The 27,048-nt window shown below is 39.9% G+C and overlaps 1 protein-coding gene across 1 annotated transcript; it reads right to left on the minus strand.

Moving 5' to 3' along the window:
• Window positions 1–247: 247 nt before the first annotated feature.
• On the minus strand, window positions 248–21,332 carry FEM1C (fem-1 homolog C). Its single transcript, XM_063422400.1, has 3 exons — window positions 21,177–21,332; window positions 19,919–20,644; window positions 248–6,436 (listed from the first exon to the last, which is right to left on the minus strand). Exons 2-3 carry the CDS (start codon window positions 20,460–20,462, stop codon window positions 5,127–5,129), a joined length of 1,854 nt encoding a protein of 617 aa, XP_063278470.1. The 5' UTR covers window positions 20,463–20,644; window positions 21,177–21,332; the 3' UTR covers window positions 248–5,126.
• Between the last annotated feature and the right edge of the window lie 5,716 nt (window positions 21,333–27,048).

The raw sequence follows: 27,048 nt of genomic DNA on the forward strand, positions 1-27,048 counted from the left end.
CCCTCGTCTTTACTACTACCCACCACTGAAATTTAAAGGCTTTGCCAGACCACAATTTCACAGCAAGAGAGAGCAGGAATCATGACATTTTGCTTAAGGTCCAATACTTGATGACAGGAAGGTCAAAGCTGCAGCATTCACATTTAGCTACTCAACACGGAAAGTAGTTTACCAAGCTTTCCTGTTCCATCTTCCCCAACAACCAACCAGTAATATCCAAAAGAAAACAGATATATACACTTGGACAGGTGTTCTCCAAAACATATTTTTAATGTAATCTGCATTTGGAGCCTAAAGAGAGTAGGAGCAATGACATATACTTGTTATTCCTTTTTTACATTACTGTTAAAGCTAAATTACTTCACGTAAAAAAGAAACGGCAATATTTCCATACACGGAGCTAGCCCTGCATAGGAAGTCTTTGCAATAGAATGGAACACAAATACAACATTATTTAAAACCAAACCAACAACAGCTTTTCACTCTGCCCTCACTGAGGGCTCAACAGTTACTTTTACACTCAAAGCCAAGAAATATGAGCGGTCTAGTATGTCTCTCATCAAAATTACCAAAATTACTTTGAAGCGTTAAATACCAGTTGGCATCACTGCAGTCACAGAAGGTGAAATTAGTGTTTAGTCTACTTTTTCATGCCTCTCAACATTTTAGAGTATAACAGTCATTCCACTCTATATTTCAAAGCATGTGGAAGCTATTTCGAGAGCATATCCTGCCACTGTCACCTTGCAACTGATACAAAACTGAGGAGAGGCACGCTTTTCCTCAGAAGGTTTTCATCTAATCACAAATCTTCCTTCAAGGATTTTGCTATAGCACTGTATTACTTTCTTTAAAGTAGTGTTTGTAAAAATAGAGGCTAATTTTAACCAGTTGCAAAACAGTTGTTAAAAGACAGCTCTTTGTGGACTTAGAAAATACATGAGACTATTTCCTATCCAGGGAGTGTTGTGAAGTGTCTATGGAACACTAACTACAATGTTGCCTTGCATTTCAGAAAGTGTCTTTATACTTAACAAACAGAACAGAGACACCGCAGACAGCTGGAATCTTGTTACCAGCCTACGTGATACAAAAATAGGAATATAATTTTAGATTTTTTAAAATATTTTTCATCTTCCTTGTTGAAGTACTTCAGTTGAAACCCACAACTATTAGAAGAAAAGCTGCTTTATGCATTTATCCCTTTCCCCCAAAAACCTACCTTAGAGGTCTCAACAGGCAAGGAAGTATCAGTTCCTTTGTCTATAGGGGAGTGATATTTGTAAGCTGTTTAATCAGTTTAAAACTTGCTTCATCCCTGCATGGCATATTATTATTTCTGCAGTGTTTTCTGCATTTTTCTGTGTCAGTAGCTCAGAAGCAGTACGCTTCATCAGAAAAAAAAGCAAAATAGGAAGAAAAGAGAAAAATGGTAAAAGAAGGAGTTAAAAATATTACAAAATTAAAATTAAGATAAATAAAACAGAGTAGTGTAAACACACAGGTCTAAATGCAAAGTGGCCATAAATGCACGAACTCATCTGCCAGGACACCTAAGTCCAAGTTATCTGGCAAGACAAGTATTCTCTTCAGCAGAGAGCTTCATCACCATGAAAAATTGAATTCAGCATGGAGGTGATAAATCCTTCGGACTGATACACATTCATGCAATAAATCAGCATGTACTAATAGCCTGGTGTGTTTCTAAAGAGCAGCTAACACAGCCTTTCTTGTAGCTATATTCACTAGATTTACATAGAACTAATAGTGATACACTTTCACTTTTGGGAATGCTTTCCATTTAAAAAATTGTTAACAATTAACAATTTTTATATTATATTTCTGGACTAATGATCATAAACCATAGAATGATTTGGGTTGGAAGGGACTTTAAAGATCACCTAGTTCCAGCCTCTCTACCATGTGCAGAGACACCTTCCACCAGACCAGAGCCCCATCCAGCCTGGCCTTGAACACTTCCAGGGATGGGCCATCCACAACTCTTCTGGAAAACCTGTTCCAGTGCCTCACCAAGCTCACAGTAAACAATTTCTTCCTTATATCTAAGCTAAATCTCACCCTTTTCAGTTTAAAGCCACTCCCCCTGTCCTTTCACCCTATGACTTTGTAAAACGTCCCTCTCCAGCTCTTTTGTAGCCCTCTTTAGGTACTGGAAGGTCCTATAAGGTCTCCCTGTAGCCTTCTCTTCCTCGGGCTGAACAACCAACTAATAATGTCCAACTAATTTTAAACAGGGCAATTGTCAGCTATAAAGACAATTTCGAAATTTAAACTAAGACAATAGAAATTTAAACTAAGACCACCAAAGAGCAGAACAGATTACAGAACAGAAAGTAAAAAACTCTAAAAATCCTTTTCTCTGTGACCTATACAAAAAGAATTATTTTATGACTTGACATATAATGTATTTCTAACATGGTATGATTTGCTGATTATCCCCACTTTTACAGAGCAGCAGAAAAGCATTAAAATGTATAAATTCAAAAACCAAACTACATATCCTCACAAATGAAAAGCTGAGTGGCATGTGTCCCAAGCATTACAAATCACAGCAATTCAGTCAACTGAATAGAGTTTAGTTTTGTGTGATGAAAGAGAAACCTGCATCCTGGCCCGCATCAGCAATAGTGTGGCCAGCAGGATCAGGGCAGCCATTGTCCCCTGCACTGGGCACCACTGAAGCCATGCCTCAAGTGCTGTGTTCTGTTTTGGGTCCCTCACTACACCAAAGATATCGAGGTGCCAGAGCACGTCCAGGGGAGAGCAGTGGAGCTGGAGAAGGGTTTGGAGCACAAGTCTGATGAGGAGCAGCTAAGGGAGCTAGGAAAAGGAGGTTTAATGGAGAATTTATTAATCTCTACAATTACTTGAAAGGAGGTTGTGACAAGGCGGGGTTGGCCTCTTCTCCGGAGTAACAAGTAATACAAGAAAGAGAAATGGCCTCAAATTGAATTGAAATACAGATGGGATATAAGGAAAAACTTCTTCATGGAAAGAGTGGTTAAACAAAGTAACAGGCTGCCCTAAGGAAGCAGTTGAGTCACCATGGCTGGAGGTATTTGAAAGACATGTAGATGTGGCACTTAAGGACACGGGTTAGCGCTGGACTTGGCAGTGCTGGATTAAGGGTTGGACTCAATGATCTTAAAGATCTTTACCAACCTAAATGATGCTATGATTCACATTATAGTATACAACATAGACATGGCAAGGGACAAACCGGTGAAATTGCTTCAAAACAGCAACTCTGGTAATGACAATACACAAACAGCACAGCTTTCAATATATCTTTGCTTAAAAACATCCCCATAATTTTTGCAAAAATGGCTAAGCTAGTAGGCACCTGTACACTGCCATACACTGGCAGGAATGCCAAAACAGAACATAAACAAGGAAGGGCTATTCTTATGTGCTTCCAAGACAAGTTCTTCCTCAAGTTCAATCACAAATAACAAAAATGTTCTAACATCAACTTAAAGTATTAAAAAGACTCTCCTAACCTAATCAATTTGGATTCTAAATGTCTCATCTCTGACAAAGGCATAAAACAAGTTGTTTGATTTCTGGAGCAAGAACCCCATAGGTACACTTACTGCCCATGACTGAGATGAAACATTAGTCAAAAATACCCCAATATGCTAGACAACTAAATCTGCAAGTAAACTGTATCCTATCCAACAGAAATTAATTTCACTTTAAGACATTTGTAGGGCTAATGTGCCATAATAAATCCTACTATTAATGAACAGTAAAGTGCTGAATTATATTAATTACCTGAATCGCACTCACATTTATGATCTTCATTTGTAGACTTCTTATCAAGTCAAAAGAGCCCTTTCTGTTGCAAAAGCTAAGCTGTTGTGCAAATATTATAAAAAATAGGTACTTTAATAGGAGCTATATACACAACAGAACTTCTGCTTCTGTTACGTACAACTGACATAGTAGAGATGAAAAATCCATGCAAGTATTTATAAAGATACTTAAAATGAAGAAAAAAAGGACACTGCTATAGAACTTTCAATACCCTGGCAGACAGCCACTTACTATACTATATGATGTCTAGATGTGGACTGATAAACATCATGCCATCAACATGCTTTAGTTTTCTTTTGTAGCTAAAGCTGATTTGCAGATTTTAAAGCAGAGCATATATTTGATCTATTTCTCATAGAAATGTATCATTAAGGTTTGAGGTTCAACTTTGAGCAAACTTCACATCTAGTCACAAAACCGGCAGAAGCAAGACGTTAGTGCAGAGGGGAAGGTGTCAGTTGTACATCACGAGGACTCTTCCCCCAGCTGCATGATGCAACAGAACAATTTTCAGATTTAAAGTTCAAGTGGACTACAATCAGAAGAAGCAAGAGTTTCTTCTCCCCAGTTTAGGAAAAATTTCCAGAGGATCAAAATGAAAGCAACCTCAGTTACAGCAGTCAAAAAAGTCAAACCCAAGTTTGGAGAGCTGATAAATAACTCCAAAATTCATCATGCTATGAAGACAGCATTCTCAAGAGAGCTCTAAACAAACTGCAAAACAAGATTGGCATTTAAGTTGAAATTGGCCAAGTGCTGCATAGAATATGCTCACACACAACAGTCATGTTTAAGCCAGTGCATAGAGAAGATAAAAGCACTTATGGTAGTTGCAAATGTTAACAAGTCCATACAACTTGAACAGTTTAGCAATGAGTCCATAGAAAAAGAAGAGAGTAAGAGTAGAAATGCTCAAGCAAAACCAAAAAAAGATGACCTTCCAACTGTATAAAATCCACATAACAGTTATAGTAAAAAGACATCAGTGGAAAATACTCAACTCAGTCCCAAACACCCAACAGGCAAATCAGACCAGAAAAGACAAGCCTTTGGCAGACAACTTAAAAAGTCTAAATATGGCATCACATTTCTAAATAATCCACAAAATATATTATATGGCATATTCATATTAAATACTGGGTAACCAACTCTGCAGATCTGATGCTAACAACACTAGCCAATGAGAGCAAAACAGAGCAAGCTAAGGGAACGCTGGTGTATCACAACAGTGCTCAAGGAAAGTATCACCATGTCGTGCTTCAAAAACAGTACTCTGGAACACCACACTATCATCTATGGAGCAAAACGAAGTTCTCTAGTTTTTCAGGGATATGCCCTGCATAGGATATGCTGTGATTCACTATTACACGAGCAGCAAGACACTGCAAAGTAGTATGATTTATGGGCTGGATTAAATTCTTTGCTATCTCCTTCTCATCCAGCAAATCACTAGCTGTTTGTTTACATGAGTTTGTGGCATCGAAATGTGAACCTGACTTGATAAGGAGATTCATGATGTCTGGATGGTTGTTCAGTGCAGCAATGTGTAATGGACTGTTGTTATCTGAGTCTCTGACATTTACATCAGCACCACATTCCACCAGGATAGCAGTAACTTGTAGAGAAGGGAATTTACAAACTGGGTAGCGACCAACACATGTAGTATTATTGTCAACAGCAAGGTGAAGTGGACTGAAGTTATTCTTTCCTCTAGGCTGAAGCTTAAGAAATTTGTAAATAGTTTGTTTTTTAAAATGTTCCTGTTCTGAGCTGCAAGGTACTTTCTCCAACAAGCAAATTAAATGCAAAATGATGGAAAGGGCTTTGTTCAGCTGTATTGGATCAGGAAGACACTGGGTTTGTTTCATGGCCCGCTCTATTTCAAGAACGCTTTTGCACAGTATACCCATTAGATCATCAAAAGTGACAGTAGTGCCTAGCAGGCCTTTTGCCCTATCCTGAAGCATGAAGGAGAAAAGTTCAGCAAATGATAGCAAACTGCTGGCTGTCATAGGGCTCAGCGGATCAAGATTGCTCTGCTGCATGTCCAAAGCATACTTCCATAAATTGATGCAACGCTTGAAGTTTCCAGAGTCTGCATACACAGCACCTCTGTATCTAATATAGTAGGATGTGTCTGGGTGAGAAGGGCCAAGGATACGTTCTCTAATTAATAATGCTTGCATTCTCATTTCATCTGGGTCTGCAATAAGATTTTCTAGCTCTTCTGAGCTGTTTACCTCTTTAGCATAATCATAAGCCATGATTAGTGTTTGTGGCACAGGTTTGCTGAGGATATTAGTCCTATCACTGTATCTCATTTCCATAGCTCTTTTCCAGTATTTCAAAGCACCAAGCAGATCTCTCTTTTTGTCCACAAATGTTGCTCCTAGAAGTTCCAGGGCATTTATGCGCTCAGCCTTACTAGTCTGTACATGCTGGGTCAGGAAGTCCACTATATTTGTGTGGCCAGTCACACTGGCTGACAGAAGAGGAGTCATTCCATAACCATCCTTTTCCATTTTAGCACAATACTTGAGAAGCATCTTCATGATCTCCAAACTTCCAGATTCTGCACAGTCATGCAGTGCTGTATTTCCTGCAAGATAACAAACACAATTACACAAATCATATCAAATTACAGTTCAAATCTCACCAAGCTAATAGTTAAAAAGAATAGTTAAAAACACCCAAATATTTATGGTTTTAAAACAGGTTTTGTTTCCCCATTTATGTACTGTGAAAGCAAGGCTGTCATGCAGTTATAAAAATCAAAATATTTGATATTATTATCAATTAATTAAACAGGATTAAGAAAATCCCCCAAACCAGAATTGAAATATAATTCTTCACTACATAAAAGCACAGGAGTTGGCAACTCCATTGTATCAAAAGTCAAGCAAACAGGATAGGAGACCAGTTTGATTGGACAAATAACTCCTCTTGGAGCTCATACAAGAAATTGTATGCTGTCTGGAAACAAGGTCAGGCTTTGCAGGAATTTAACACAGCTGTGGTTCATATATGCAAGGGACAAGATACAAAAGGCCAAAGCTCAGTTAGAGCTGAAACTGACCAGTATTTTGTGTCAGACAACAAGGGCTTTTAAAGTACACTAGCAACAAGAGAAGGTCTTAAGAAAATACCTGACACACTTATTGAAGATGGTCATCTGACTACTAAGGGTGAAGAACTGTGGAGACATTCATTAAATGCTTTCCTTTGCCTCAGTCTTTAATAATACAGATAAATTATCGCCTGCCCAGTCCCCAGATTTAGAAAATGACTTTAGGAATACTAACTTCCCATTTGTTCAGACACCTCTGAGGGATTAGCTGAGAAGCATTTCACAGTTCACAAGTCATGGGACCTGATGGGATTTACCTGAGTACTGAAGAAGCTGATGTTTTTTATGGCAGTACCCTTCTCCATCAGCCACTACATGTCTTAGGAGTCTGGGGAGGTCCCCACTGAATAGAAGCTAACAACTGTTATTTCATTTTATAAGAAGATAAAAAAGAGGGATTACCCGGGAGCCTATAGACTTGTTAGTCTCATCTCAACCCTCACAAGAAATATGGAGAAGATTATACTGAATGCTACTGTAAGGCATTTAAAGGACAATGCAATCATTAGATACCAGAAACTTGGGCTGACAAGGGAAAAGTCCTGTTTTAATTAATTTGATATCCTTCTAGAATAAGGTCACCCATCCAGAAGATGTAGGGAAGACAGCGGATGTAGAATTTTTGCCTTTTACTAAGTTTTGCCTTTTTTGTCTTTTATATTGTCCTCCACAACATCCTTTGGGACAAGTTATCCAGCTGTGAGGTGAGTAGGGTCGAGGTGCACTGGGTGTAGAACTGTCTGAAGGACAGAACTTGAAGGATTGCAGTGAGTGGGACTACCAGTGGCTGGAGACAGGTCACCAGAGGTGTTCCTGTGTTCCTCAGGGCTCATTTCTAGGGCCAGGGCTGCTCAGTGTATTTGTCAATGACCTGGATGCAGGAGTTGAATGCATCATTAGAGAGCCTGAGGAGGAGTCCAAAGTGGGAGGTGCCGTTGACTCTCTCATTGACAAGAGGCCTTCCAGAAGGATCTACACAGATTGGTGCAATGAGCAATCATCAAGGGCATGAAATTTAGCAAGAACCAACAGTGGACACTGCCCCTGGCATTGAGCAACACCTGGCTCAAATATGAATTGGGAGAACAGGCTGGAGAGCAGCACTGCAGAAATGGACCTGGGGGTGCTGGTTGGCAGCAGGCTCAGTGTGAGTCACCAGGGTAAACCCCAGCAAGATCTGCGTCAAACACAGCCAACCAGCCCATGGAGGCAATTATCCTGCTGTTCTCATCACTGGCACCACCTTCCCTGGAGCACTGTGAGCAGTTCTGGGCCCCCAGTTTAAGAGGGATGTGAAAGTCTTCTGGATGCACCCAGAAGACGGCAACCAAGCTGGTGACAGGGCTAGAAGGAATGCCCTGTGAGGAGCTGCTAAGGACTTGGGATATGTCAAATGTACAGAAATGGATGCTGAATCTTGCTGCTCTCCATAGCTTCCTGAGGAGAAGCAGAGAGGGAGGTCCCTCAGTATCCAGTGACAGGACATATGGCAATGGCTCAGAACTGTGCTAGGAGACATTCAGATGGGACATGAGGAAACTTTACTGTGCTTCAAACACTGAGGAGGCTTTTTTTAGAGCTGGTTGATTCCCCAAGCCTGCCAGTGTTTCGGATGCCTTTGGTCAATGTCCTCACTAATTTGATTCAGTTTAGCTAAAAATTGGTCAGGCAGTTGGACTAAATGATCACTGTTCATATTCTATTACCCAACTGGAATAACTTATTTCCTAAGGGATTTTTTATCTGCTTTCAAGTATGAAACAGAAACTTAAGATGGCTACCTCCATATTGCTTCAATTTTCCCACTTCCCCTGTTAACTTTCCCTTCCTCTCAATCTCCAGCAATTATTAAAAAATAGTGGGATCTGTAATCTGTACGAAAATTAATGCTGGGCTAACCCAGTATCGGCTTTGTTTTCACCTACCCTATAGTTTTTCCTCTCTTCACCTGTCATCTCTTGATTTTCATGTTTTGAAGCAATTACTTAGCTCAACAGAAAGCATCACAACAGACCCTCCATCTCAGCTAGGGACTTTGCGACTGCCAGTATATTCTAAAGGAGCAGGATATTTTGTCAAGGGAATATATAAACCCAGACAATCTATTCTTAACATTTTTTTAGGCCTTTACCTAAAGTCCCACCTTAATGCCTCTGCTCTTCTTGTTAGGATTCCCAAAGACAAGAAGAAAAAAAATGCCCTCAACTCATAATATACAGACATCTATGTTATAAGCAACCTTTGATTTACATGCAGATTATTTTCCATTAGCATGACATTGCACAGTCTTTTATATCTAATGGCATTCCATTTCCAATACCATGTGGGGAAATTTCTAGTAAGCACTAGTGTCACCTGCTTGAAAACATTCACAGGAAATTAAAAAGCAGGTATTTGATACCACAGCTAAGTATCTCACTATTTGGCTGCAACTAGATGGTTTTGCTTAACTTCAGATATGTGTACTTCACTGGAGCAGAAGAAAAATATGGAGATGAACTCTCCAGACCCTCTCCTAACATAACAGTCTCTAATGTGGTTGACTGCCTTTAAAACCACACAATTTACATCTACCCTTTCCTTTATAATATAATATACATATTACAGACTCAGGCATAGAACCTTTTCAGCTTCACACAAAATTAATTAATGGAAAATTCATGTTAACATCTACCTCACAACCTGATTAAGATTTCCTACATCGTTAGCCTGGCAAATTCAGTTAACTGCTCATCAGATCATCAGTTCCTGTTACACTGCTAGCAAGTTTCCACACTCACAAAGGACACCTCTTATTCTAATGTCTGTCTGCCCATTCATAGTAATAAGATTGACTTTTAAAAGTTAAGACAGTTTCAGGAAACTTCCTTATTTGTATTTTTGGTGGGCTTATGTTTTAAATGCCAACAAGACAGTGATATACAGTGGGACTTCCTGCTGTATTTCTAGTCTCTAAGTAAACTACTGTGGATTAGGAAAGAAAGCACTAGAAATCTTCAGGTCGCATGAGGGATAAGAGTACATTTGTACACTCCATGGCTCCTATTTATCTTCATACACGTTTTTTCCCAGACTGATATCTAGACTACACACTTCACTCTTTATACTAAATTATTTCATTCTAGTCAAAAGCATGCCGAAGATCTGCTTTAAAAGCCTAACACTGTATAGAAATAAATTAAAACTAAAAGTGAAGTCTTTCCACTAATACATTTTTTCTGCCAGAAATGTATTGTTTACACTGGCTTACAATGGCAAATTCCAAAGCAAAACCTGTGAAAGTCAAAAATATTTAAGTTCATAAGAAATAATATTTTATACTTATTAAAAACACTTCAGTAAGAGTAAATACATGCCATTTCCAATGCAATTATAAGAACTTAACGTAGATCTACACAAACAATTTTGACACCTTGTACCTTATACATATGTGACTTCATAACATCCTTATCTCCTTTCTAACAAGGCACAGTAAGAGTAAAAGTCAAAGAAAAGAAAAAAAACCAGGAAAGCAAAATTCAGAAGTGTCTGGTCAAGCCATAATTACTCCCCTCTAAATTTAATATCCTCTTTCAGCAGCAGATCCAGACACCTTAGGTCCACAGTGTAGACCTCTAGTCTGTGTTTCATATTAGCAGATTATCACATAGCAGCTTGTTTTTATCTTATGTCAAGCCGAGACAGAAAATGTTTGTCTAATGCTTTGCAAGTTTTGATACGCAGAAAAAAGATGTAGAGATTTAAAGACTGTTTAGATGAATATTTTATAATGAGCACTGGCATTTTGCCATAGTTTCCTCACTACTATCCCAAACATCCACACTTCACTCCTTCTCTCTTATCTTTCAGTTCTCGAAACTTCACATATAAATTGAACTCCTGCGTCTTCCTCAAGCTGTTTTGTGAACCATCTAAAGAAGAACTCTTTTAAAGAACTCTTTTTAAAGCCTCTTTGACAGTCTCAATTCCAGAGAATTTCCAACTAGAAAAATATCTGTAACAGAAAAACTGAGTTATCCAAACCACACTGAGTCTCAATCCAGGTCCAGCAGATGCCAAAATTTAGCGGACACACTAACTACATTCGCACAAAAGATGAGTAAAAAGTTATTTTCTAAAGCTCATGACTCACGTTTTTGCAGTTATACCAGAGTTACGAACATACTTTGTCCCCTGAATAGGGGGGCCAATTAGTGCAAAATTAAAACATTTTAAGAAAAAAGCCCATAAAATATAGTAGAGTACTTCAGTTGTTGACAGTGAACTTAACTTTCAAAATATTCTTTTCCTGAAACACTTCTGAATAGTGGCCAGTGATTTTACAATCATTAACTAACAAGTAAACCGAGGAAGACATCCCAGCACGAAGCGGCACACGAAACTACCTACTCGATCAAGTTTCATAAAGTTAAATCTAGTTCATCAAAGGGAATTTTGTATTTTCTATTGTTTTCTAACACCTTAGGCAATTTTTAACATTAATAGCACTGAGTCAATTATAGGCCTGGCCACACTACAATCTCTACTGAGACTAACAAAACTTTCGATTACAGGAGTAGAGATTTAAGCAAATTTAGGTGGATTGAAAGTTGGCAAATTTGGCATACATCATAGCTTATCAACTATAATTCTCTTTATCTGACATCACAGACCAGAAAACTGTCAATATGTCAAGTGAGAAAGGACAAGACCTTGACATTGCTAAGACAGGAAGATGTCAAATGCAGACCTATATACAAACTTACCAATACACTCTTGCTATGCTGCTGAAAGTCTAGTTAAAATGAGACTACAGCAGTCAATCCAGAACTAAAGAATGGCTGGTCCCTCAGAACATCTCCAGCTCTGCATTTATTGATAAAGGCAAAACCAGATGCACATGGGTATTGGCTGAGCCAGCAGTTAACACAGTTTTTCAGGGTGTACTCAACTCCATACACTATCCTTCACAGCAGAGCTCTGCAACTGGCAGCTGTTTCTAACTTCAAGTAAATATTCTTAATATATTTAAAAACAGTAGCTTAAAACCATATTAAAGACAAATAAGCCAAAAGGTATCATTAACATCAAAGTTCTTACCATTGTTTCACAATTATTAATATATATTTTGCTAGCTTTGACAACTGTAACAATGCCAACTACACAAATCACATATGGCAGATCCATCACACGTAATGCTGCTTTTGCTACTCTTTTATCAATCTCCAGACATACACACTTATGACTGAAAAAAATCCATACAAAATAAGCTTGGCCATTGCCCAAGTAAACTCAATCCAGCAGTCTGTATGCCATTAATTTATAATGCTGCTATGTAGAACATGTGGAAATATGCTTAAGACTCCAAGGAATTTCACTGCTCTTTCCAACTGGATGCCCTAAATTTGAAATAATTCAGGTTTTTTATTGATATTACAATTACTGATTTCAGTTTAAACAGCCTATCAGAAGTAGTGTAATTTTCCAGTTATTTATACTACAGTAGCCCTTTGAATTAAAATAACCACAGCCTAAATTATACGATGTTCAAACTAATAATGCGAGGCCATCACTACTAATAGTGGTTGCATCTCAATGAAGTCTGTACAATGAAGACTGGATTGTACAGATACAGTAGTGGGAAGAAACACAAGTTTCCATAGAAAAGTGCCTAGGAGTAGGCAGCTGAGAGTTGCCAACTTAAAAATACCCCCAAACATAAACCCCAATCTTAAGAAATAATACTGCCAGCCATCTACACCAAGCAAGTATCAACTGTTAAATTAGAGGAAAAAATTGAAAGAAAATATGGGAGAGGCCTTAACGTGTAAATTAAAGGCTACGCATTGGCCAGGAATTGAACCGTTTAAATAAATACAGCAAATCAATCACTATTCTGTGAATTAACTCATCCATTTCAAAACATTACGTTGTCTATGGTGTCACTATAGTGATTATATTGTCTACAGTGATAAATAGTGGCTGAACATAATTCAGCAGTTAATTCAATTGTTGTAACATTATCTATTCAGTAACAAAATAAAAAAAGTTTATCTATTGCTGTATTAAGAAGGAAAAAAGCAAAAAGAAAGCAAAAGTAATTTGAAATTTATTCTCTTTGACATGCAACGTCCCAAGAGACACATATGATGGTGTTGGTCAAATTAATTTTTTAAAGGTGGGATTGATTATTTTGAAGTAGGTTTCACCTATTTTTTTTTTAATCAATTTTTAATTGCAATATAGCACGCAGGATATCAATGATTGCTAGTGCTACCATAACATGACAGGCTCCTTGCACAGACAAAAAACTGGACTGCAGATGGTTCTGGTAATCCTGATACTGCTCTGATAAATATTGAGTGTCACTAGATTGTATTGCTAATACCACTTACAAACTGCTTCTATCTATATGAAATTTTACTATTCACATCACCTAATAACTTCCTCTCATTAAAAATAGCAAAAAGAAACAGAATAACCACAACTCCATTCCTTCCAAATCTTGCAGATACTAAGTACGGGAAAAGGTATGAGTAGTTGGCATTGTATCTTCACATTTTACTCTTTTGTTAACAGGAGTACTTTAAAAGTAGTTATGAACATTTCAGAAACACTTCATGTATCACAGAACTAACTACACAGTATTTCCAAAAAGCTTACTGGAGTGGGGGTGGGTATTCAAACTCATAAGGAGGACAGACCTTTCTACGTCAGAATTAACTCCCAAAATAGACTGATAGCTTGTGACAAGGGAATGAAAGAAAATGAAGCCATGACACAGAAAGTGATTTGACTTGATTCGCAACCAATTAAGCGCATCCACTTCCTAACACTTCCAAAATGGTTTATCAAATTCCCACATTATAGAACTTACATTAAAACTTAACACCAATCTGATTTTCTATCCAAGAGCATTAAAAACAAAAGAAAAAAAGTATTTCATTTAAATGACAGACCAGTGTGTAAAATTAACCACCTGTATATACTTTTGCAGCCTTACAAATGAATTGATCACTTTTATAAAGTGAAACTTTTGAGATATAACATTACTTTCTATCACAGCACTTCAAGTAATTCAGTCTTCCGAGAGTTTTTATTGATTTAAAAGTATTGCCAGATAGATACAAACATGGACAGTGCACAAGAAAACTGTTACACATCCTAACGCTTAGTATGCATAGCAAATAAAAACTAAATGTTTTTACTTCAAGAAACTAACTAAAAAATGCAAAGAACTGCTAATCTCAACAATTTATTTTAATCTGATTTCCATATGCTGTAAGGGAATAATTGCTGTCTTGCTCACTTTAGTACTTCATGAGAACTTGTATGATCTAATTATTAAGATTACTAGTTATTAAAAGAATAACAGCATGTTATTAATCATTTAATTTCAACAAAAACTTCTTAGTTAGAATTAAATTTCAACTGTATCTTCATCTTCCTTATTTACAGACATTCCTCCTGAAGTTCAGTTTCCACACACGGTCACATACAAAATATCTACAAGTTTCAGCGCCCTATACCATGCAATACCTACAAAAAAAGGAAAAAAAAAAGTAACCCACTCCCTGCACCCCCCTCAAAAAAGACACAGCACACTTTTAGACCAAGTGTTTATTCACAGGGAGAATTTAAAATATAATTAATAATAATAAAAGCAACAACAAGTGAAACAAACAAGCAGAAATAAAACCCAAGGACCTTTGTTTTGGGGTTTTTTTTACCCCCCCCTACCCCCTCAATGATTCTATGAACCTTGGCAACCAGAGAAGACAAACATCCTCTGAAGAAAATAAACCTGTCAAGACTTCTTAATGTTTACTTCGCAAGAAAATTAATTCTTTTTAACACATACTAGACCACATTGTCATAAAGGAAAGAGCATGAATCTCTATAATCTCCCTACTTCTGGGTCTGCCATGTCTGTAAAAGATTAACAGATTTTTTCCCTTACCAGCAGGTTTGAGTATTACACCTTCTAGTACCCCTTATGAACAAACAATACTGAAACAGTACTAGCCCTTAATAAAGTACCCATAGAGACAGAGGATTGTAGGCTTCTATATTTCCCAAAATGAGGAAACAAAGTCAACAAACCTTGTCTACCATATTATTTTACAAAACTATCAAGTACTGTGCCAGTGGAATTTAAGAATCACAGTATTCTTTTTTTTAAATGCAATCAAACACTCCTGTGTACATCTTAAGCGACAATTAAGAGAAGGCCTAGTCCAGCATTTCTTAGAAAGGAATTTTGATTTTCTAATACTCTGGAGGAGAAAAACTAGCCTTTAGCCTTGCTGATGAGCCTGTTAACTACTGAAGGCAGGCAGAGTTGGTGAAAACCACTAACAAAACCACAGAAAACACTTTGAAGAGAGAGACCGCATACCAAGCCACTGAGCAATGGAAAGACTTACCAGCTATGTTCAGGTAAAACACCTGCCTTTCAAGCACGTATTTTGAAAAAAGGTTACAATTCCCTTGCATTAGGCCCATCCTGGCTACCAGCACATGCATAGTTTATCTCTAAACTAATTCATTGCTGCAAAAATGGATTTTTTCCCTTTTCTTTCTGCAAATCTGGCAGAGGAGAATAACGTATAACACAAACTATTAAAATGTGCATTGCACATTTTCAAACAGCAAGATCTTAATTGTCCTCTCTGAAATTGAAGCAGTAGTATAAGATTTCTTTACAATCAAAGACAATCAGTCTGAACAAAAACCAGTTCTATTGGGGAACTTACACGAAATAGTGTACTTTAAATAAAAAAAATCAGACAAAGCCCCAAAGAACACAAATCTGTAATCTGGAATCCCTAAGATCACTGACACTTGTGTTAAGAGAGTAAGCATTTTCCTGCCTACACATCACCAAATGAAGACCGCAAATAGAAGCACATCAGCAAAACACTGTATTTGAGAATGCAATGGTCTGTTCTGAAGGTAATAATAAGGTAGCACCACTCTAATAACAAATCACTGGCAGCCTTCATAATGCAACAGAACAAAAAATGGCACACAGCTGACATAGAACATGCTCCTCATCTGGCACAGAGACAAAACATCATGTGCTTTGTTTGCGATTTTAGTTCTAGGATTCCACCTTCTGAAAAAAACTGTTTCTGCTACTCTAGCATTATCCACACTCTTCCTACTTTTAGGAATAGCATAACAATTTGCCATCTGAGAGGTCATTAACTACAGGTGAAACTCACTAAACTTTACTTTCAATTTGCAGCATCTTAAATGTTCTGCTGGTTTCAGCTGGGGTGGAGTTAATTTTCTTTGCAGTGGCTGGTGTGGGGCTGTGTTTTGGATTTGTGCTGAACACAGGGTTGATAATAGAGAGATGTTTTTGTTATTGCTGAGCTGGGCTTACACAGAGCCAAGGCCTTTTCTGCTGTTTGTACTTCCACACTGGTGAGGGAGTTGGGAGTGCATGAGAGGCTGGGAGGAGACACAGCTGGGACAGGTGACCCCACCTGACCAAAGGGATGTTCCAGACCATGTGACATCATGCTCAGTACAAAAAGCTGGGGGGAAGAAACGGGGAGCATTTGGGGTGATGGCATTTGTCTTCTCAAGTAAGCATTACACATGGTGGGGCCCTGCCTTCCTGGAGATGGCTGAACACCTGCCTGCCTGTGGGAAGTGGTGAATTAATTCCTTGTTTTGTTTTGCTTGTGTATACTGCTTTTGTTTTCCCTATTAAACTGTCAATATATCAACCTACAAGTATTCTCTCCCTGATCTCACTGGTAGGGAAATGAACAAGCATGTGCCTGGGGCTTGGCTGCTGGCTGCTGTTAAATCATGACAGTAGTACACTGGAGAAAGCTATGAATCAGAGACAGAGGTAAATTAATTCGCTTTGTGAAGTATTGCTTAGGCTGTTTCCTATCTAGAGATATATTTGCTGTTTTCCACAATTACAAAATAATAAAACCCATCCACCACTCTTACATCACCTATCAGTGTGTCCCTATTGCTTACATTCTTCAAGTAAACTAAAATATTTTGTTTAAATCTTTTGCTTACAGGTCTGCGGCCTAAATCCTACATAGAAGTTCAGAGAAACTGTGCAAAAGTTCAAATCTGCAAAACAGTAGAAACAAATACCACCAAAGGTTGTACTTTAAATTCAGAACCACTGGCCATCTTTCACAGTTGAGGACTCATCTACACAAACATCCTTTTCAGCACCATCTACCATGCCACACTGCCAGACCTACAATTAACCTCATTCACCTTGGTGTAGCAACTTACCTGACAAACTCTGAAATCTTTAGGAACATCTTAATTTCCTGGCTGTACTTCAGTACTTTTGTAACTTTTTCAAGAACTTCTGAATTCTGAATTTCCATAGTCCAAAACACAGCTGTGGGATTTTGCATTTTAGAAGCGAGATTTCACCACGTTCTCATCTACTCTTTCATACATTTAGATGCGAGTGAATGTACCTATTTTTTCCTATCAAAGTATTCAGATTTTTCCCTGGAACTGTCAACACTTTGAAACATTTTCATATCTACCTGTTCATGAGGTTTAAAATGTGTATTAAGTTCTATTCTGAAATATGAAAATCCAGTGGAAAACCACAAGACATAGTTCAAGTAATTCTGCCCCCCACCCTCACACAAGCTCTAAGAATAGTATCTGAAAAAGGATCTGTAGTAATCTCCCACAACAGGAACTCTACTGAAGTTACACAGTTCTACTCTCATAGGGAGCACTGCAATTTTAAATGCAACCATTTTATTTTACATCTTTCATGGAACAATAGGCTTCTTTATACATGGCCCAGGAAGGGGCCTGTCTAAAAAGAACTCACACACAAGGGCAGCAACTTTCATTACTCAGGAGCAGAAAACTCAGGTGCTCTGTTATCTTCCTGCTACAAGCACGGGACACACTGTCAGTCATCTAGTACATAGCAGGGAGGAGTAGAAACTGAAAGTAATACACAAGACTCTTTGAGGGGGAGGGCGACAATGTAGAATTAATCCTGCAGGATTAATTTTAAAATCAATAGCATTTCTGCAAAACAAAACTGAGGAGGAGGTTACCTGCCGAATCTCAGCCACTGTTACAATACTTACGGCTACCAATTTTCCTATGTTCTGCCATTCCACAGATGAATTCTAGGGTTTACAGTACATGCTTGCTTGCTTTACCTCACCACCACTTATTCAGTAACTTCAGAGTTCTTTAAGATACCAAAAAGTATACTCCTATGCTACCAGAGGGGATTTCCACACATTACCTACAGATAGCTATTATATACACACATCGAGTTGTACACACGACAGTTTGAAGTATAAAATGAGTTTTAATGAGCTGAATCATATCCAATCCAACTTCTTTAATTAAGGATCATTTATCTACCTTAGAACCTTTGCTCATGTGCCTACATGCAAGTCACCCAGGAACTAAAGGAAGTAGAAAGGAATTAAGATAATAATTGACAGCACTGAGAAAATCCTCAGTCATTTAAACAACAACAAATAATACTGAATCACTAATAAAATTAATAAAACAGACAAGTAAGGTAAAGCTTGCTCCACCAACACAAAATAAGGGAGAAGAAGAGCTGCAGAATTACATCTTTTTCCCTATTAAATCAAATATTTAACAGCATTGCTTGGTTCACACCTATCATATAAAGGGACAAGTTTAAAACTAAATCCCAAGTTTTCAGCTGCTTACACACTTTATATTTAGCTTGCTATTCCCAGAACGTTATTTAGAAAAGTGACATTTTTATCCTACCACAAGTCCATGATGATTCATAAGCAACCTCAAACCCTTACAAAGGAAGATTTATTTTGCTCTGCCCACCTCCATGACAAATCTGTAGTTTAGCTTTCTTTACGCTAAACCCACATATTTGCATGATTTGCTGAAAAAAGGCATATTTGACCAAGCAGCTTTTCTAAAGATTACTCTCACATTTGGTATTTACCAGTATCATACAATAATCTAGACACAAAGGATATTTTAACACAAATAACTGGAAGGTACAGTATACAGCTAAAAATGTAATTAGCCTGGAAAAGGCAGTAGAAGTATTATGCTACAAAAAGAACTGCTAGCAGAGTAGTCTATATATATATATATATATCTATTACAAAACCCAGAACCTGAAACATAATCCTGGCTCACTGAGATAAAAAATCAACTGTAACTTGCAGTAACTGGTGTGCTTTTCAGCTAATATCAAAACTAAACACAAGTCTGATATGTAATAAAAAATTTAAATATCCAACTAATTATGATCACAGGAAAAAAACTCCAGAAGTCTTCACTTTCCGTGGTAACACCACAGCAACTGTAAAATGTGTTTGAGATCCGTGAGCCACTGGATGTCCTTCTGTTGAGATCACAGTCACATACATCTTCATTTCTTTAATCCTAATATATATTTTTGTTTACTAACATTGGAAAAGGTACAAAATTACTCAGTAATCTGGAGGAAGTGGGTAAATACCAAAGTGGTTATTCATCTTCCAATGCAGAAAGTAATTTTTCTCCTTTATGTGTATTTCCTTAGACCAGTTTTACTGGCATATATTGGTTTTATGTACAGAATACTTGATTTTTTAACGAATAGTATGAAAACCAAGAATACCTGTTCATGTACTTGAGTATGTTGCTAGACCAACCTACTACACAGACTGGTTCTGAGCAAGTTTATTAGCTTTTAACATACGCATAAATGTGACACTTCATATGACTAAGTCTTTTAAGAATTAGGGATTTAAGATTAAAATGTATCAATTTAAAACAAAATTTTATAATCCACGTTAAAAAAGAGTAAATTAAAAAGAAAAACTAAAAACATAATTATAAACACTTTATATCTTATGCTTTATGAGAAAAGAATATTTTTTGGATGTCAGACTCCTAATAAAGTACATGAGTAACCTCTGTTTACCACAATAAAAGTGAAAAAAACTAACTTACCTTTAACACTTTTTCTGTTCACATCAGCTCCTTTTTCAAGTAAATACTGAGCAATTTCTTTGTGGCCTTTGTAACATGAGATCATCAAGCACGTATGCCCGTGACGGTTTGATACTTCCAGGTCTGCTTTGTGCTCCACAAGGTACTTGACTATTTCCAGGTGACCATCAAAGCAGGCTGCTCTAAGTGGCGTTGAATTTGTCAGCGTTGTGTTGTTGACAGATGCACCGTGATCCAACAGACACTGAACAACCTTCAAATGGCCGGCGGCTGACGCTGCCCACAGCGGCGGAGCCCCCTCGATAGTCTCACCATCGAAATTCACCGAGCCACCAACCTCTATCGAGGCAGAGCAATGGTCCAGCAAGTATTCCACCATGTCGAGGTGACCATAGCGGGCTGCCATCAGAAGTGGTGTGGCACCATTGGTTTTTTCTGACATCAGCTGGGCCACCTCTTCCCTTGTTTTGCTTGCCAGTAGCTTGGAAAGGAGCCGCAGCTTGCCATCACGAGCTGCGTTGAAGACAGCTGTCTTTAGATCCATTTACTCTGTACCTCTGCTTCCTGATGGATACACACCTGATTTTTTCAGCCAAGAGTTTATTGGAAGTGCTTAGCCCAAACTGAATGTCCCCAGCTTCTTGTCAGATCAGTTTCATCCAGACAGGACAACATGGAGACTCTGAACAGGGTCCTGACGAAGGGCAGGCTATGCTTATCACAAATCTGCAAAAGGAGAATTCTCGATGTTTTCACCTCCTACTTCGCAAACAAGCAACCGCATTGTATTTTCCCACAGCTACACCCAAACAAGTCGCTGTCGTGGCGTGCCGGTGTCCAGCTGCATTCCTTGGGACTCTCCCGGGCCGCGCGGTGGCCCCTGAGGAAAGCTACGGGGAGGAGGGGGCTGATCCTACCAGCGCGTTATCCACACCAGACACCGAACGATCCTCTTCTCCCTCATTCCTCCGTGAGCTGCACCCCCGACTCGTTTCGGGGCGTATCCCAAGTACTGAGCCCCCGGCTCCCGCAGAAGATACGCACTTCCAGGGCAGCCGGGTGGGGAAGGCGACGGCCGCACTCCCGCCAAGCCCCGGGCGGCAGGAAGAGCCCGAGCCCTCCGCTCGCCGCACGACCGAACCCGCTGCGCCCAGAGCCCGGGGGCCCCATCCCCCTCCGTCCTTTCCCTCACGGCACCCAACCCCCGCGGCCGCCGTGCTCGGAGCCGGCTGCAAAGGCCCGCCAGGCCGCGCGTTACCTTCCCGGGGCGCTCCTGGCCGTCTCCCGCCGGAGCCGCAGCCGCCGCCGCCGCCCTCAGAAGAACGCACCCGCCGCCGCTGCCCGCGCTCCGTCCGGCGCTTCCATGACAGCCGGGCCCCGCCGCCAGGGCCGGCCCTGCGCAGGGGGCGGGGCCGCCCCGCCGCCACCAATCAGAGCCACGCTCGGCGCGCCCGGGGGCGGGACTACGCCGCCGCTCGAGGGCGCCGCGCGGGGGCAGGCGGCCGCTAGGGGGCGCCGGGAGCAGCAGGGCGGGGGGGCCGAGGGAGCGGAGGGCAGAGAGGTCCCACAGAATCCCACGGAATCCGTCAGAGCTGCTTTGGGAATGCACCTCATAGACACGCCGTGGGGTTTGTGTGGACACATCCGTGCTGTACACCGGCACTGCTGCGTCCCGTCCTGTGCTCTGCAGCACAAGCGGGACAAGATCTGCGGGAGAGGGTCGGCGGAGATCACAATGGTACTTTGGGATCCGGAGCGTCTCCCGTAGGAGGAGAGACTGCGGGAGCTGGGCTTCTGTAGTCCAGAGAGGAGAGGACTGAGAGGGGAGCTCAGCATTGCAAATAAATATCTCAAAGGCGGGTGCCAAGAGGGTGGTGCCAGACTTTTTTCAGTAGTGCTCATCAGTAGAAGGAGAAGTAATAGCCATAAACTGCAACAAAAGAATTTCCGTCTCAGTCTAGGACGAACTTTACACTGAGAGTGGCAGAGCACTGGAACAGGCTGCCCAGGAAAGTTGTGGACTCTCCCGCTCTGGAGACATTCAAAACCCGCCTGGATATATTCACCTGCTGGAGATGATTCTGCTTTGCTGGGGGAGTTGGACTGGATGATCTCCAGAGATCCCTTCCATCCCTAACTATTTTATGATTCTGTACATATATATTTCATAAATTAAAAAAAAAAAACAACTGGACTTAAAGTCCAGTTTTGCAGCACAGAAGATGCTCCAGCTGTGGACAACATTGCTGTTTCATGCAAAATTTGCTTTTCTTGCCTGAAATTGCAAATGGCTTGCTACAGGCTTACGATGGGGCATTTACTGCGCATTCATATGATAATAGAAAGGGAGAAAAATCCTAAAAGAGCTGCACCTGAGCAAGGGAATGTAAATACTGTCACAACCAAGCATGTTACCTGGAAGTCTCAGAAAGGAGCCACATGCAGAAACAAACTAAGAGAAGGCTCGTAAGCGTCAATGGGCAGTAATTTAGATATAAATTTGAAATGCAGTGTAGTAGCTTCCCCACTTAAAAAAATAAAAAAAAAAAGGGGGGTGGGGGAATAAAAAAGGGAGGGAGAGAGAAAACAGTTCAGTTTGTAATTTTATGTACAAAAGCAATGTATCGGAGCCTGGTTGGCTCTTTGTCCCTTTGTACCCAATGCTGGCAAGATGGTGCATAGACTGCTGGTTGTTTTGTCTGCAAGACTCAGAAGAAGAAAAATCATATCATAAGAAAGTGATGGGAATTTAGAGTAAAGCCATTAAAACTTTTAAGGAAGTGGTGGTATTAATTTATGGAGTAGCATTAAAAGACCTAACTGTGTGAAAATGCTAAATTAAAAGGAAGTGGGGGGAAGAAGAAAAGAGAACGTTTTCAAGATATATCAGTGGAATGGAGGATTTATTTGATGAGATTTGCTGGGTGTAGTCAACAGCAATTAGAAACAAAATGAGCAGATGAAAGGGCATACTTAGTGTCAAAAATAATATGCTGGTAGGGAGGCTCTGACAGGCCAGAAAAATAATTTCAAAGTTATGGGAGCTAATTGATAGCCATGTGGGCTGTGTAAATCATAGCACGTATAAGTAAGGTACTGTAGGGAACAGTTCTGTGCTGGAGGGAACATAGAGATGATAACCTGACTGACTGTTCCCCTTCAATTTCTGGAGTTTTCAGGCAGTAAGCAGTGCAGTCAGCACTGATGGGCTTGCAAACTCCGGGGCAATGGGCACAGTAATGCATCTGTGGGTGTCAAAACACAACCTGTCCTCACCCCCTCCCAGCTCTGAATTAGGCCAAGGTCCTGGGACAGGGTCCAGAGGAGAAATATTGGTCAAGTAGGCTAGAGGAAAACAGGAATGGCTTCTGCAGAGATGTAATGCCGGACCATGGCAGAAGATAAACCCGTGTATGCAACCACAAGGCACACTGATGGGGAGTTCAGACACTGCCTGTCAGACCACTGGACTTCTTCTTTATACAAATATATCTTACTCCTCTGGCAAATAATAAGTCTGCCTTTATATTTCTGAAATTTACCTTAGAGTGACTAGATGTAGTCATCTATGAATTAAGCAGAAAAATTAATTATTAAAGAAAAATTTACAGGAGTTATACTTCTCTGAGTGCCCTGCTGCCGTTTTCCCCTTTCATATGTCATTATATATACATCTTCAAAAATTTAATCATATTTATATTTTAAGAAGGCCATTCTTATGAATTAAGTGGACTTAAGGAGGTCTGACAATGTGGCTGCCTCCTGACTGCTGTTTTATGAGTTTCATACTTTCACACTGCCTTGTGGGGGAAGCACTTGATTGGCAGTACCTGGCTCTGGGGGCACTGAGGATTGGCATGGTATGACCCCAGCCTGGACCTCCCTACTGCAGTTAGTGTCTGGCTCCCAGAATGAACCTAAGCCAAACTTCCCAGAGGTAAAAAGCAAATATTTTGACCCAGTGTACCAGAAGCACCATGAAAAACAAGAGATACCAATCCATGCTTTAAGGTTTCAACTTCAATCCTTCACAGCTAGTCAATCTGTCATGGGCACACTGTGCCAGCAACAATTTAATTTGTCTTACCTCTCCCTCTCTTTGGCCTCATGTTGGATGCAGGAAAAATAGCCCCATGCCCATGGGGAAGAGGGGTCTTGATGTCAGGCTGGGATCTTTCGTGGTGCCACAAACACAATGCATGCCATTGAAAAGACAAAGTCAGTCTTCATGCTTGTTCAGTTTTGCAGTTTCTCTCCTCAAAACACTCTGGTTTTGAAAGCTGTGAATGGAGAATGGTGTTAAGTGAAATAATAGTGTTACAATTACTTGGTTCTCATCTTGGGGTATTCTTGTTCTCACAGCTCTTCACAGTAGGCAGCAGAAGGTATTTGTCACATACACAAGACACTAGTGTGCTACTCACCTTGCAGACACCTCTGGTTTTGTGTGGAGCAGTTGTCCCCTCATTGTCTGGGTCACAGCTCTGTAGCACTGTGTCTCATACATCAGTGCTTTACTGTTGTATTCACATCCCTCCTTCCAGACTGAAGAATTGATATTCATTTTGTCTACAAATGGTAATACTGTAAGGAAAAAGTCACAGGTCACTAGACAGTTCTAGACAGTGCTTGGTCTGAACCATCTGAAGGGTTTCCAGGATTGCCATTGATAATATTTTGGAAGTCACATTCTGACTTCAGCAAGAGATGTGGTTGTAAAGTGCTGTATTCAGTTTCAACATTTCACTTCCTTATTCCTATGACACAAGGTTCAGAGGTTTCTTCATCCTCAAGGCAGACTATGCTCAGCAATACAGCAAAGAGAAATCTAATCTAATCTGCAGCTCAGTTGTTAGCTTTGGCACTAGAAGGCATATATATGCATTAATATAGTGATTTCTTCCAAGTCTTTATCCCTTTTGTTCATGCAATGATTGGTATCCCCAGCATGACTGTACTTCTGTCAGGCCCCAAGCTAACTCAGAAAAATCTGTGTTACATTTTGCAAGGTGGACAAGAACTCCAGCTGTTCTGTGTTATGTCTGCAGTCTGTGTCTTCCCTAAATTGCACCCAGCTGCCTACACAGACCGGTCTGAGAGTCAAGTCAGGAAGCCAATATAGGATATTATATCAAGTAGGGCTCCAAAAAGGGGAGTTAGAGCAAATGGCAAGCTGAGCAGACAGATGCATAAAGCATTTGTGCAACTGCCTGCATATGAGCTAAAGCTAAATTGTTCAAGCGTAGCCTGAATACTAGGTCTTCCCTGAGGTACCCTGACTACTGGGCAACAAGGGAGGGATGGCAAACTCCTGTCAACTGCTGCCAAACTTACCTTAGTGAAGTGCCCTCCTGGTTGCCAGTACTTGCCCACGCCTCTGGCAGCCCCAGTGGTGTCACAGATACCACCACTGATGCTACAAGCAATCACTGAAACATGCTCTTAACCATGAATATTTATGTATTTTCTCATAAAGCAGAAGAGCTTTGTGAGGGCAGAGACACCTGTGCTGGAAATATCTGTTGCCAGGGGCTGAGACACAGGGGAGAGAGCCCTGCATTGGCTAGCCAGGGATGCAAATCTGCACCCCTGGGCCAGGGCCAGGTTGAAGGCTCAAGGAACCTTCTCTTCTTGCCTAAGCCTCATTCAAAAGCCATGTCTGTGTGTGCTGCATCACAAAATAGCCCTCTCTGCCTCAAGACAGCAAGATCCATGTGCCTTAGACACATCCTCAGGTTGGGGAGATTGTATGCATGAGGTAATTGCATATACAGGCTTAGTCTCCTAAACTGTGTTTGCTCACTTTAGGTAACATCAATGATCTAGATATTCAACTTCTGGTCTAAAAACCCAACCCTTCATATGGAAGTGCACTCTGGACAAGCTACATGACGAAGTTTCTTCCTTTAACTGAAATCTCTTCTTTCTACCACCCTGACAATAAAATTCTTTCGTTCTTTTATCACCAGACTTGTGCAGATTGACGTTAAGATTGTGAGAAATTATGAGATGGTTGGAGATGCAAGTTGGCAGGATCTGAAAAGTTTTGGTATGTTTGATGAACCCCTGCAAGCTATGAGTTTTCCTTGTCCCTTGGTGTTTAACCCACAGCTGACAGCAGAAACTGTCTGCAATCTGCCTGTGGACACAGGCTGAGACAAGAAGTCTAGTGTCCTTTTCTTATGAGGAAATAAGCATCTTTGCCTACTCACCCTGGGGTGTAAGGATGACATTTTGTTTCCAGGGGAGTCAGGGGTTTGTCCCGAGTATCCATAACAGTATTTGGCTCTCTAATTTTTTCTGTACTATGAAAACAGGGAAATAAAACATAATGATCTAAGTTTGTTTACAACATATAAAAAGTTTTACAAATAATACTAACTCTATGGCTATTAAATCATACATCTGTATAGCTGTATACCCGTACATATATAGTTTCATCTAATAGAAATACTTTATGGATTAACTTCCCTCAAATACGTGGTATAGTTTAGTAATGGAAATATACTACAGGACACAGATGCTACTCCACATGATACAAGGATTTCTAACAGGTATACATAAGGAAATTTTAACATTCTAATTTTATACATTCTAATTTACCTACAGCTTTCCACATTATTTTGGTGTTTGATGTGCAAGCTGCAAAATTTGCTTTCCTCTCTCCATTGCCCTGGTGTTATTTCAAGAGGTTGAAAGTGCATTGACAGAGGTTGCAGTTTTCAGACATTCAATATTTATATCTTCAAAATCAGCAGCAGTGGTGCACCTAGCTTTCAAGGCAGTATCTGCGAAGCTTGTGAAGGCTGAATTTCTCTCCCAGAATTTTTTTTCCTCTCCTAGCAGTCACTGACATGCATAATAAAAGACCTGCACATCTGAATTCATATACCCTAAGATATTCCTGCTAGCCAGTGCATGACTATACATTGCCTCTTCAATATGGCATTCTGGTAGAAACTGCCCTAGGCTCCACAGCAGATCTGGAGCAGTAAGACCTGTAAATTTGAAGGGTAGGATTTAAATGTAGCAAAACCAACTACTGGAGCAAATTTCACTACCAAAGCAACATTTGCAAAATACGAGATAGTCTCAGATCATCAGAACAGTAGTTTAAAGCCAACAATTAT

Source organism: Prinia subflava, chromosome Z (genome assembly GCF_021018805.1).
Source record: "Prinia subflava isolate CZ2003 ecotype Zambia chromosome Z, Cam_Psub_1.2, whole genome shotgun sequence".
Lineage (NCBI taxonomy): Eukaryota > Metazoa > Chordata > Aves > Passeriformes > Cisticolidae > Prinia > Prinia subflava.

What these genes read in the sequence shown, in the direction of transcription:
- FEM1C (XM_063422400.1), bottom strand. Translation starts at nt 20,462, where the DNA reads ATGGATCTAAAGACAGCTGTCTTCAACGCAGCTCGTGATGGCAAGCTG. An exon ending in GAACAGAAAAAGTGTTAAAG is followed by an intron (nt 6,437 to 19,918) that starts GTAAGTTAGTTT and finishes GTTATCTTGCAG; the next exon opens with GAAATACAGCACTGCATGAC.